This window comes from Phascolarctos cinereus, unplaced genomic scaffold, assembly GCF_003287225.1.
Source record: "Phascolarctos cinereus isolate Bilbo 61053 unplaced genomic scaffold, phaCin_HiC Scaffold_1;HRSCAF=81, whole genome shotgun sequence".
In the NCBI taxonomy this organism is placed as follows: domain Eukaryota; kingdom Metazoa; phylum Chordata; class Mammalia; order Diprotodontia; family Phascolarctidae; genus Phascolarctos; species Phascolarctos cinereus.
Genome location: NW_027555514.1, coordinates 168533967 through 168546953, shown reverse-complemented (window position 1 = coordinate 168546953; position 12987 = coordinate 168533967). Strand labels below are relative to the sequence as shown.

Here is a 12987-nt window from a genome sequence, read left to right as displayed (position 1 = left end):
CTAGGCACTGGATACAATATCAAAATCCTTGAAAATTGAATCCCAGGCACATCTTAATGGCTCCGTTAGCTTCTCCACCTATAAAATTCAGGACACTATTACTGCTGTGTTTGTTAACTAATTAACAGCTGTAAAGCACTCTGAAAATATAAGCTGCTAAATAAATAATGACTGCAGAGGAATTTTAAACATAATGTGTTAAATAATAATGAAACATGGGCTTCTAACTTTACCATTTTTGTTTTCAAAGAAAGAATGTAAACAAACCTTAAGCCTTAGAATACATGTTTCATCCCAGTGCAAATTAAATTCAGTGTTTTGGAAATACAAGAAAAATCTTATTCCTCCAAGGATAGCCAACTCTGTCCTAAATGTGGTAATGAAAACAAAATTCAATCTCTCTCTTCTGTTTAACCCTAACAGGCCATGCCATTTTGAGACGTACTAACTTGAGAAATTGGACATTTTAGAGGATTATTCCAGTATTCAACTGGACCTCAAAGTGCAGTATATTGATTGCATGAGCATAAAAGTCAATATTACAATCCAAACGACAACTGTCATTAAAATTAAGTGTTAATGAATTTTAAAGTATTTCTTGGGGACTAATGCTGCCAACACAAATAGAATTCTTTTAAAAAGCTAACGCCTATCACAGTTGCTTTCTACCTTTTCCAAACCAGCATTAGAATGTAAAATGCCATATGGCTGGGAATGAGACTCAGAAAACTACAGACCTACCAGGAACCTTTCATTTTATTGGACTTATTTTCTAGGGACACTAAAGGGGATGGGAGGAAAGCCAAAGATACTTCTATGAGCTTCCAAACTTTATGCTCAGATGTCAATGTTGTTAAGGCCTTCTAAGATACAAACCACAGATCTGGAGAGCCAAGATTATTCCAACACATCCATACAAAGTAGGGGTTTTTTTGCATGTTCTTTTCAAGAAGATATACTTATCCTATTAAGTTAAGGGTCTGAAATAACAATATTAGGCGTTATGGAAAAACAAAGTGCTGGTGAGTTTTTTTTAAAGCTCAAATCCATTCTAATTACTTCCTCCTGAAAAAGTGGCAACTAAAAAGTATAGATTTATCTCTAAGGTATCCAAAATCTCATTAGTGTTCCACTCTTCAGAAAATACAATTCTTCATCTTCCCAACTCGACTGATCATGTTTCTACCCCTACACCGAGCATACATAAGGAATGATCTATGCAGCACTGGAAAAATCCAGCTAAAATCCCATTCATTATACACCTGAGACAAAAGCTGATCCATTCTATTCTTTTAGAAAATATAAAACAAAACATCTACTAAAGATAACGAAGCAAAAATAATGCAAACAAATAAATAATGCAAACATGCAAATATTTTATCTAGATAATAAGACCCCAACATTCCAGTTTTAGTGACTCATGTTAATCTGATTGTAGCATTAGCTTTTATGATCATACAAGCAAAAAGACCACTGTGTTCCAAACATAATTATCTCACCAACATCTCATTTCATGAAATTATTAGTTAAGAAGAGAGGCTCAGAATGAATTTATATTTGATTAGTTTCACTTACTTAAGAATATTGAATAACTTAAGACTCATTTGCATAAAGCAGAGCAAAGGCAGGTGTTGCTGGGGAAGAGACTATTAGAAGAGCAGAATTCACATGCATACATGATAATGTTCTAAGTTTCTAAAAGGCTCTAGTTACACATACATACCTTCCAGGTGAAGCCACATCAACCTTCCCTTCACACTGATGACAGAAGCCACACAGAGTTCCCCCAGGTTCCTGGGGTTTACAACTTCAAGCTTCATGTTCTTTGTAAAGCCACGGCTGAATGATGTCTGAAAGGAAGCAAGTTGAGTCAATATGCACCAAGCCATGGTAAGATGGAGCAACTGGGCTATGCAGAGAGAAATCGTAAGTCTTCATTCCACCATCAGTATATCAGAGCTATAAAGAGAACTGGAGATTATCTAATCCAGGGGTGGGGAACCAGAGGCCTCAAGGCCACATGTGGCCCTCTAGGTCCTCAAGTGTGGCCCTTTAACTGAATCCAAACCACGAAGTTTCAGTCAAAAGGGCTGCACTTGAGGACTTAGAAGGTCACATGTAGCCTTGAGGCCGCTGGTTCCCCACCCCTGTATTCTAATCCAATCCCCTTCTTTTACAGATGAGAAAACTCAGGACTAGAGGTGACTTGTCCAAGGTCACACAAAAGAGTTAAGGGGCAGAGTTGGGATTTACATTCAGGTCTTTTGACTCATAGTTTCATAGTTTCTTCTACTTTGCCAGTTCTTGTAATACAGGTCCATTTCACTCACCAATAAAATAGTGGAAGAATGGAACCATTCCTCCACCTTCTTTCCAATATCCATTAAAACTGATAGGATACCCTGTTAGAGGGGAAAAAACTCACAGCTGGAAGCTAATTTACAAAGGATCAATAGCGAACAGCTACCTCTGAGTTTACTTTACTAAGCATTTAAGATGTGTCAGAGACCATAGGTCTTTGTGGCTCTTAGGTCATGCTTCCAGAGTTTCCTGGGAAGGCATTAAAAATAGACACACATGAGCTAGACCTGCCACACACCTGGCAAATCCCCAGAAAACTTGCACAGCTTCATGTGAGTCTAAGCATCTTGGCAGCAGCTAGGTGGCACAGTGGAGTGCTGGCCCCGAAGTCAGGCGGACCAGAGTTCAAATCTGGCCTTAGATGCTGACTAGCTGTGGGACCCTGGGCAAGTCACTTAACCCTGTTTGCCTCAGTTTCCTCATCTGTCAAACGAGCTGGAAAAGGTAATTGCAAACCACTCCAGTATGTTTGCCAGGAAAACCCCACACAGGGTGATGAAGAGTCAGACCCAACTGCACAACAAACAGCTTAATATTTGAGGACAGGAGTAAGGACAGGGCCTGGACCTATAACTTCTCCATCATGAGGCATCTCTGTGAATGGAGCTTGGCACCTTCATACCTTGTGGTCTTAGAAAGCAGTCTAGGGTACTGAGATGCTTAAGTGACTCATCCATGGTGTGTCAGAGTAGGACCTGAACCCAGTTCTTCCTGACACAGAGGTCAGTTATTTCCATCACATCATACTGCCTCTCGCTATCACCTGATGACAACCTATAATACTCTGAATGACATTTCACTCATAGACAAGAATAATGACACTTCACAAACTAATCAGTTGTTTTCATCACCCTCTGTCAGATGAGGATATTAACCCCATCATTAACTCCATTAAACACATGGTACTAAGAGACTTGAAAAAGGTCCCAAAGCATGACCTGATTTTCCAGAATCAAGGTCCAAAAAGATTGTAGGCAGATAATACAAGTACTGGCTAAATACAAATGAGATTTTTCCTTTTATCGTCCTTGAGCATGGTCTGTGGGCTCATGGCAGATACTAAGGGCATCAGTGGATAAAATCCACACCTAATTTCCAAACTTTACTCTTCTTGTGGATCTACTCCTGACTCCACAGACATCTTTCTCTATCATGCTCAGCATCCTTTTCACCCAGGAAGAGCCTTCCACTCTTGTGATCTCCTCTTCTGAATACTGAGTTCCTCCCTAATTCCTAAAATGAAAGTTCTTCCAGAACACCAGTCCCCCTGGTCTTCGGCTCCCTTTTATGTGTTATCTTCCCTCACTGAAAGTAAGATCTTTGAAGGCAAGAATTGTCTTTCTCTCTGATTATATTTGTATTCTTAGCACTTAGCATAGTGCCTGGCAGATAACATGCGTCTAAGAAATACTCACCATTAATGAACAATTTCAGTGTCATTCCTGGTCTAACCTTTTAAAAAAAACACCTGGTAATGAGAAACATAATTGATACTTTCTTTTTGAAGTCTATTCTATGTGAAGGTAATTAAGTGAGATTTCATAAAGATGGCTAACTCCACTGTGAGTGAACTTTAAAATTTGCTTTTGCTGTTATATTCAGGATAATGGTGCTGATCCTTCTCCACTCTTCTGGCTGGTATCATTTGGGGCCAGCGAAGTATTTTTGCAGACTTTAGGTGACAGTGTAAAAGTCTATATAATTAAGAAACGATCCATATTAATTTGTCCACACAGGATTCAAACCCAAGACCCTAGCCTTATTATCTAGATATGTACTAAAAAAAAAACCTGAGCTATCTGGCCACAGGCAAATACAGCATCTAGTATACCCAAGCAACCTTCCACCCAACTACTAATTAGCTCTGATTGTATTTAATTTCTTCTATTAAACAGGATTGGGACTGTTTAGAAGGGCTACTAATGAGTAAGGAGGTGACCAAAAAGGAAGCAAACAAAATAAGAAAAAAGGAAGAACTAGATAATTCACAAAATAAAATCGGTATCCGGATAACAGAGTTGCTCTGTCTTTATATAATGCCATTCTATTTTTCTCTAGCTCCACTTTGATTGCTATTAACAAATCCTATCACAGCTTCAGCATGCACATACTTACCCAAAGAAATATTTAACCCAATAAATTATATGGATATTAGAATATTTGAGAAAAGTATGCCTATCTGGCATTGTATGCCCACAATACAACTGTGAAGTAATGATATGGAATTGTCATGTGTGTCAGAGAAATCAGTCTCATTATTTTGTAATACCTCTGTGTGTCATTCAATTAAAGTCAAATACAGTCTTTAAGCTGAAAAAAATGAAACATACTTCCATGTAAGTGGAATGTCAAGTTATTTGCATCTATTTACACCTAAATCAATTGGTTCCATACTATTATTATTCTTTATGAAGTCTGACTCCAACACATTCCCTGTTCTTCTTACTGACTTGGGCACTGAGCTTCTTTCAAAACACCTGACCGGTTGCCAACTAACCCTCTTAGTAAGTGAGTTACACTGCTTTCTACTGTAGTTAACAGGGAGAAACTAAAATCACACAACCTACTTTCAGTTCAATTCAACTCAACTCACTGCTTGAGGCTAATCTGTAAAGGATCAATAACAAAACAGTTACCTGTGAGTTTATTTTACTAAGCATTCGGCTGTGTCGATCCATTTCATAACTAGAATTGTTAAACATCCCCAGGGAAATGGCGGTATGCATGCACTTCCACATGAGATCTGCTGTGCTACACTGGAGATGTGTGATTAAAAAATCAATTTAGAATAAGCATTCTATCAAAGGGCACTTGTAGTGAGCTGACAAATTCAACAACTTGCCAGTTAATGCAAGGCATATGCCAATAGGCAGATTATAATCCTGCCTATTAAATAAATCAAGATCCAGAAAACAAAGGGGACCATTTTTGTCATAAGCCTTCTGCTAATGAATACACAGCAACAACAAAATAATTAAAACCAATTTCATCTTCAGAGAATATCCGTCAAGGTTCGAGAGCTGGCAGGTGATGGGGGCCATGTATGAGCCCCTCTATTTTAAAGTTTTAGTAACAGTGGGAGGAGCTGAGGCAGCTACAGAGTCACAGAGGTTGCAAAGATGAGAGAACTAAGAAAACATTTAAAGCCAGGGATGATGCTTGGCTCCCAAAAACAGATATTAGGCAAAGAAGTTCAGAATTTTCTCCTTAAGCCCAAAAAGGCTGATAAGGAAACATCTCCCTTAGCAGGGAAAACATTACAAGAAGAAACATATCAGGGAGTTCTCTACAGCTCCTCAGGTACAATGGAAGAACCTACAAGCCTATTACTTCTAAAATAAAATAAAAACTCCTATTTGCTATTTAAATGTCTTTACAACTTAGCCCCTTCCTATCTTTCCAGTCTTTAAGAGAGTATTTCTTTTAGATACATTCTACAATACAGAGATCCTGGACTACTGGTGTTCCTCACACAAGACAGTCCAGTATCCATCTCTGTGTCTTTGTTCTGGCTGTCTCCCATGCCTAGTACATTCCTCTTCCTCTTCACTTCTGCCTTTAAGATAACTCGACCTTCCTTCAAGAATCACTTTAATGCCTCCCTCCCAGGAGGTCTGCTCCCTTCTCCTTTCCATCTGCTAGCACCTCCCCTCTAAGCCAAGGTTTTTTGTCCCCCCCCCCCCCATAATGCCTCTGGGTTGGTTATCCCTCTTACACCTCATTTGTAAAAGATAATTACTCTTTTAGGTGTACTTGAATGGTTTTACTTTTTGAAGTCATATCATACTCAGGTCTACCCCAATCTTTTTTATAAGTTACCCAATTACTGGTAACAATCTTAGACATAGGTTTTACATTTTTCATACATAAAAGGTCAACATTCTGTACTTATGTAGTTGTAATTGGTCATTGGTAAGCACCTTATGTTTCTCTTGGCTCTTGTATGTTAAATCTTCTACTGAGTTCACTGTTTTTTTGTTTCGTTTTGTTTTGCTTTTTAAACAAAGGCCTGAAAGTCTGACAACTGATCAAATATCCTTTTTTTTTCCATTCAGAATTATGCTTATCTTTGCTGAGTATGATATTTTGGGTTGGAAACCCAGTTCTTTTGCTCTTCGATGTACAGTGTTCCAAGACCTGAGATCTTTTAGTGTTGTCACTGCTAGGTCTTGTGTGATTTTAATTGTGGTAACACCATATGTAAATTGTTTTTTTCTTGTTGCTCATAATATTTTGTCCTTGATCTGGGGGTTTCAAAATTTGACTATAATATTCCTGTGAGTTTTTCTCATAGGATCTCTTTCAGGTGGTGATGGATGGATTTTTTTTCTATTTCTACTTTCCCTTCTTATTCTAATGCTTCAGGTTAATTTTCTTTAATTATTTCTTGTATTACTGTATCAAGGGTCTTTTTTTTTTTTTGCTTTTAGGCAATTGGGGTTAAGTGAGTTGCCCAGGGTCACACAGCTAGTAAGTGTCAAGTGTTTGGTCTGAGGTCGGATTTGAACTCAGGTCTTCCTGACTTCAGGGCCAGTGCTCTATCCACTGCGCCACCTAGCTGCCCCAAGGTTCTTTTTTTTTCAATCAGAACTTTCAGGTAGTCCAATTATTCTTATGTTTTCTCTTTTTGATCTGTTCTCTAGATCCATCATTTTTCTTATGAAATGTTTCACATTCTCTTCTATTTTTTTATTCTCTATAGTTTGGGTTTGGTTTTTTTAATTTCTTCATCTCTTAGAACTTCGCTGGCTTCCCCTTGCCCAATTCTGATTTTCAAGGAGTTATTTTCTTCCTTAAGATTCTGTATCTCCTTTTCTAATTGGTTGGCTTTCTCTCCATAACCATCTTGTTTTTCTTGTATTGTTCTTAGTTTTCTTTTTAGTTTTTCCTCAGTCTCCCTCATTTGATTTTTAAAGTCTTTTTTAAGTTCTTCAATGAGTTCTTTTTGGGCAGGTGGCCATTTGACATTACTCTTTGGGGTAGAAGAGGGTTTCTTTGCTTCCATACCCTCCTCTGAACCTGATCTTCTCTATTCCTATAATAGCTCTCTATGGTTGGATTCTTTCTCCTTTGCCTGTGCAGTTTTTTTTTTTTGTAATAACTTCTAGTCCTGGGGAATGGGGTATGGTGCTTCACAAACCCAGGGGTTTTTAACCAAGGGTCCACGGACTTTTAAAAAAATATTTTTATATATTTCAACATAATTGGTTTTCTCTGTAATCCTATGTGTTTTGTTTTTGACATTTATAAACATTATTCTGAGGTGTCCATAGGCTGCCAAAGGGACACAAAAAGAAGCCTGCTGCTCTGTATTTATTTTGTATGGACTAATTTATATACCCTTGTCTCCCCCATTAGAATGGAAGCCCTCTCATGGCAGGAACTGTATTTGCTTGTTCTTTGTATCCCAAGTGCTTGGCACCTGGAATCTAGCAAGCACTTAATGAATGCTACTTTGATTGACTGCCCTCCAAGACCAGGCAGAGGAAATTGAATCCCTTTATCATCTACCATCCCTTTGAATACTCCAAGGCAAATATTATGTCCCTTGGAGTCTTTCCTACTATAGACTAGAGAGTCCCAGTTCCTTCTGCTGAACCGCACATGCTATGACCTTGAGGCTTGTTGGGCACATTTAGGTTGTAAGCTCCTTGAGGGCAGGGACTGTCTTTTGCCTCTTTGTATCCGCAGTGCCTATCACAGTGCTTGGCACACAGTAGGTGATCAACAAACATTTATGAACCTGTCTCCTTGGGACACGTCAGGTTTATCAATATTCTTCCTAAAATGGTACCTGACTAAATGCAGTGCTTCAGCTATGGTCTGACCTGTGAAGAAAATGCTGGGACTGTTATCTACCTTGAACACTATACCTCTCCTAATCATATTAGCTTTTTTGACTGCCAACTCATTATGTTGACTCATTTGGAGCCTGGAATACACTAAAACCTCAATTCAACAGCTGAGGAAACTGAGGTCCAATGAGATTAAGATATTAAATTCAATTCAACAAATATTTATTAAGAATCTACTATAATAAGGTAATGTCGACTAATAATGGTTTATTTTTTAATGTTAAGGGACACGAAGTTTCCTTTATTTTTCATCAGTTTTCTTGTCTATAGAAGAAAGGTGAGGGCCAGCGAGGTGGTGCAGTGGATAGAGCACCGGCCCTGGACTCAGGAGGACCTGAGTTCAAATCCGGCCTCAGACACATAACACTTATTAGCTGTGTGACCCTGGGCAAGTCACTTAACCCCAATGGAGGGGGGAGGAGGGGGGGAGGAGGAGGAGGAAGAGAAGAAGAAAGGTGATTCTCAAAGTCCCTCTGCCTAACTGCTAGGATCTGATGATGTTTTACAAACTCTAGGACGTGAATCACGATGATGATGATGATGATGATGATGATGATGATGATGATGATGTCTGAGGACACAGATTCCTGAGATGAACTCAACGGACAGGCACCAGGAGGGTCAACTCCTCAGATATCTCCTAATTGTGCAAGGTCACTTAATTTCTCAGAGCTTCATTTTCTTCAGCTATAAAAAGGGGATATGTACAGTAGCCACTTTACAAAGTTGAGATGAAACCCAAACTCTGAAGTGCTCTGTGTGAGAAATTGCTGATGTTCTCCTTGAACCATGAGTGGTAAGAGGAAAAAAAAAAAAGATAGGAAGCCCAAGATGGCCATAAGCCCTGACAAAGGAGATGAAAGAAGAGGCTGGGGAATAAATAGGGTTAGTTTCAGCTTAGTTAAGTGAGAAGATCACTGACAGCTAGGTAGCACAGGGGGATCTTGGAGAGTCAAGAAGACTAGAACTCGAACGCAGCCTCAGAAATGTAGCTGTGTACCCTTGGGTGAGTCACTTAACCTCTATTTGCCTCAACTGTCAAATGGGGATAAAATAACATCTATCTCTCAGAACTGGTGAAAGGACCAAATAAGATAATACCTGTAAAACACTTGGTACAGTGCCTGACACATAGTAAGTACTATATAAATGTTTACTCCCTTCCCTTCTTGGAATCAGAGGGCCTGGATTTCAATTTTGGCTCTGCTATTTACTCTATGACCTTGGGCAAGTCATTTAAATTTGGGAGGAGGGGTGGGCCTAGTTTTGCTATTTGCAAAAGGAAGAGATTGGCTGAACCAGATGATTCTTAAGTCCCCTTCTAGCTCTAAGCGGATGACCCAGGTTCTTTCCATTAATACCTTGAAGTCAAAATGAATAACTGCTACAAACTATTTAAGGCAGGCAATCACACTGTGTGTAAAATAAGGTGTTCTTACATGTAATTATGGTTACTTTATGTGCCATAAAACCCCAATGACTAGACCAGTAAGATCCACTTCAAAAAGGTGGCCGCTCAGAATAAGCTAGTTAAGAACAGAATATAGAGGAATAAGCCAATCAAAGGTCTTTGAATACCCTCATACTAAAGCATATACACATGTTTAAGGGGGTCTTAAGAACATGCTTTGAGAATGGGGGTGATAGAGTTCAGTTATTTGTAAGACTCCTAGGATAGCATTTAAGGATCACAGGCAATTAGGTCAGAGACTCCATTCAAAAACTCCAAAGCTTTTATGATACGACAACATAATGATATATCATGTCCTTGTACGTTATTGTGGCTCTATAGAAAAACTCATAAACAGACCTCCAGATTCATGAGGTATTAACGAGAGCACCAACATTCAGGATATTTATACACAAAAGATAATCCTTCAAGTTTTAATACATGCAGTGAGAGAGGAAAAAGAAAATAATATGTCAGCCAGGGAAAAGAGTGTTAACACTGGACAACAATCTTATTTAATTCACAGTTAACAAATAACACACTTACATTTCTGAAACAGAAATGAGGCGCGGCCTCGGCACCATGCTGTTTCTGATAATCTGCCCAGTCAAAGTCCTGGCCAGTATAACCTGCGTGAGACAAAACAGATAAAAAAAATAGTACTTGTTAGGCCAAACTAGAGACAGTCAAATAGTTTGGTGACACTTCCATTGCTGAATGGATAAGAGATATAAAACTAGCCCTGATAGGCAGATGAATTTCAATCAACCAAACCATAAACATTTATTAAGCACCTACTATGTGCCAGGCACTCTGCTAAGCACTAGAGATACAAAAAGAGGTAAAATCCCTACCCTCAAGGAGCTTATAACCTAATGGAGGAGACAGCATGCAAACAAATATATACAGAGCAAGCTATATGAAAGATAATTAGGAAATAATTAAAAGAGGGAAGGCACTGTTATTAAGAAGGGTTAGAGAAGGCTTTCAGTAAGTAGAAAATGGGATTTTAATTGGCACTTAAAAGAAGCCAGGGAAGTCAGCAGTTGGAACATTCCAGGTATGAATGACAGCCAGAGAAAATGCTCAGAGCTGAGAGACAGAATGTCTTGTTCACAGAACAGCCAGGAGGCTGGTGTCACTGGATTGAAGAGCAAGTGTTGGGAGTAAGTTGTAAGAAGATTAGAAATATATGAAGGCTGACTGCACTTGAGGTCAAATAGGACTGACTATGTTTGCAGTAGCACACTGGCTCAGTGGGCAGGCTTATATAGGAATGAAGAGCTTAGAGAATCTGGTGCATAGTCCATTCATTTCAAATTTTTTTCTTAAAAGAAAACAACCAAGAAGTTAGACTACATTAACTTCTTTTTCCTTTAAAAGCAGTGATTCCCTGGTTAAAATAAAGGTCAAAATTCAAACCCTAAAGTGTATTTGTAACCATTTAACTGCTACACCCTCCAAACTGTCCCAAGTTAATAGAGAAAAGGTTAACTCCTTTAACACCTCTTCTCACCCTGTTTTTTTCTGTTGACCTAGATGGTCCATAGCCTGATGCCTTTACAGGTATCTCTGACCTTCTTAAAGGAAAATGAAGCCCTTCCATTTACAGCTTGGTCTCAGTTGCCTCACTTAGAGTTTCTCTCTCTTGTTGACTGGTTCTTCCATTTTAAAATCTGGCTTCTTAAAAGGACGAAACCCTTTTTCCTTCCACTAATGAAAGTTTTTCTTTTCTTTTTCTCTTTTTTTTTTTTTTGAGATTGTTTTGATTTCTTTGTGAGCTTCTATAATCATCGGGCTTTGGAGATTGCCTTCTCAAGTCAAAACACTTATGTTTACAAAAACAGAGGAATCAGCTCAAGATGAGGTGGTAGCATTGTGGGATAGAAAGAACACCATTCTTGGAGTAAGATTTAGACCAACCTCTAAGTCTTGGATCTGCTACTAACTCTCTATAAGTTCTTGGACAATTAAACTTTCTTAGCTTTAATGTCCTCCTCTATAAAACAGAGAAAGTTCAGATAACTGATGGTCTGAAGGACCCTTGTAGGCCTAATGGTCCTAATGTAAAATGATAGATTGATTTCCTTTGCCTGGCTTAGCAGAACACTTGCTTTTTCCTTTGTGCAGGGTTCATTCCCTTCTTTCTTCATGAGAAAAAAAGAAAAAATGGACAAGAGCCACTTTAGCCTAGTATACTTCTACACTATCACCCTCTAAGGTCAGTATGAAGGATGTGTAATGTACAGATATGTGAGTTACTATTATGGTTCCCTGGGATCTTCTGGTTAAGAAGTAATATATTTCTTAGACTCAAGGATGATGACTATTGTCATGAATTCTTAAAGTCCAATTGGTGGCTTCTGTTTTTATACCACAGAGATCTGTCAATACCTCCCAACCCCAACATCACACATACCCCCAGCAAAAGAAAAAAATATATATATATATATATAATTAAGCAAAACCAACACACATACACACAACCATCATTAGACAGCATATGCAATATGCCAACATAAACAACATTCTACACCCATAGTCCCCATCTCCCTTTCAAGAGGAGGAAGTGTGTTGCATCTGGAGAAGCCATTTTCTAGAGATGGAAGAGCCTATAAACTTGATGGCAAAAAAATAACAACACCAAGAAATAATTATATTATTTATTATCATCCCTAAAAGGCAAAGTATGAGAATTCCCTTAAACATAAAGATCTTTGAAACCTGATAGGCTTAGTGTTTTAACAGACCAATTGGCTAACTTTAGATGAGAAGCATTTTAATTCAGGTTTCACTGTTGGTAGGCAAGGATTGTGAAGCCCCCAGGAAATAAGTGCTATTTGCACAAAGAATAAATGGCCTACAGGAAAATGAAAATCTGAGCATGTAAATTATCTAGAAAAATTAAGAGTCCACATCTTGAATTCAGCTATGCCACCCTATCTCTTTCTTTCTGTATTTTTTGGGAGGAAATTGGGGTTAAGTGACTTGCCCAGGGTCACACAGCTAGTAAGTGTCTGAGGCCAAATTTGAACTCAGACCCTCCTGACTCAGGGTCAGCTCTAACCAACTTCACTATCTAGCTGCCTTGAGCCACCTTATTTCTTAACATCAGTTTTCTTATCCAAATCTCCTTCATTTGGACACTCTGATCTCCTGCTTTATTTCTGCCATGACTACCCTATCCATGTCTGGAGTTATTTGGATCTGGTGACTGTTATCCCCTCCCTGGGTCTGTCTTATGGACCTTTCTTGCAGCCAGGTCCCCCTCCTCCCTGGGTCTCTCTTATGGACCTTTTCTGCAGCCAGGTCTCCCTCCCC

The 12987-nt window shown here is 38.8% G+C and overlaps 1 protein-coding gene across 3 annotated transcripts in view; it reads right to left on the bottom strand.

Moving 5' to 3' along the window:
• Positions 1-12987, bottom strand: part of SFMBT2 (Scm like with four mbt domains 2) — a 302167-nt gene that overhangs the window by 89818 nt on the left and 199362 nt on the right. For all 3 annotated transcript variants that reach the window (XM_020965056.2, XM_020965057.2, XM_078154929.1), the window contains 2 exons: positions 10213-10295; positions 1724-1850 (listed from right to left, as the gene is read on the bottom strand). In XM_020965056.2, coding sequence (XP_020820715.1) covers positions 1724-1850; positions 10213-10295 — 210 coding nt within the window. The remainder of the gene's footprint in view (positions 1-1723; positions 1851-10212; positions 10296-12987) is intronic.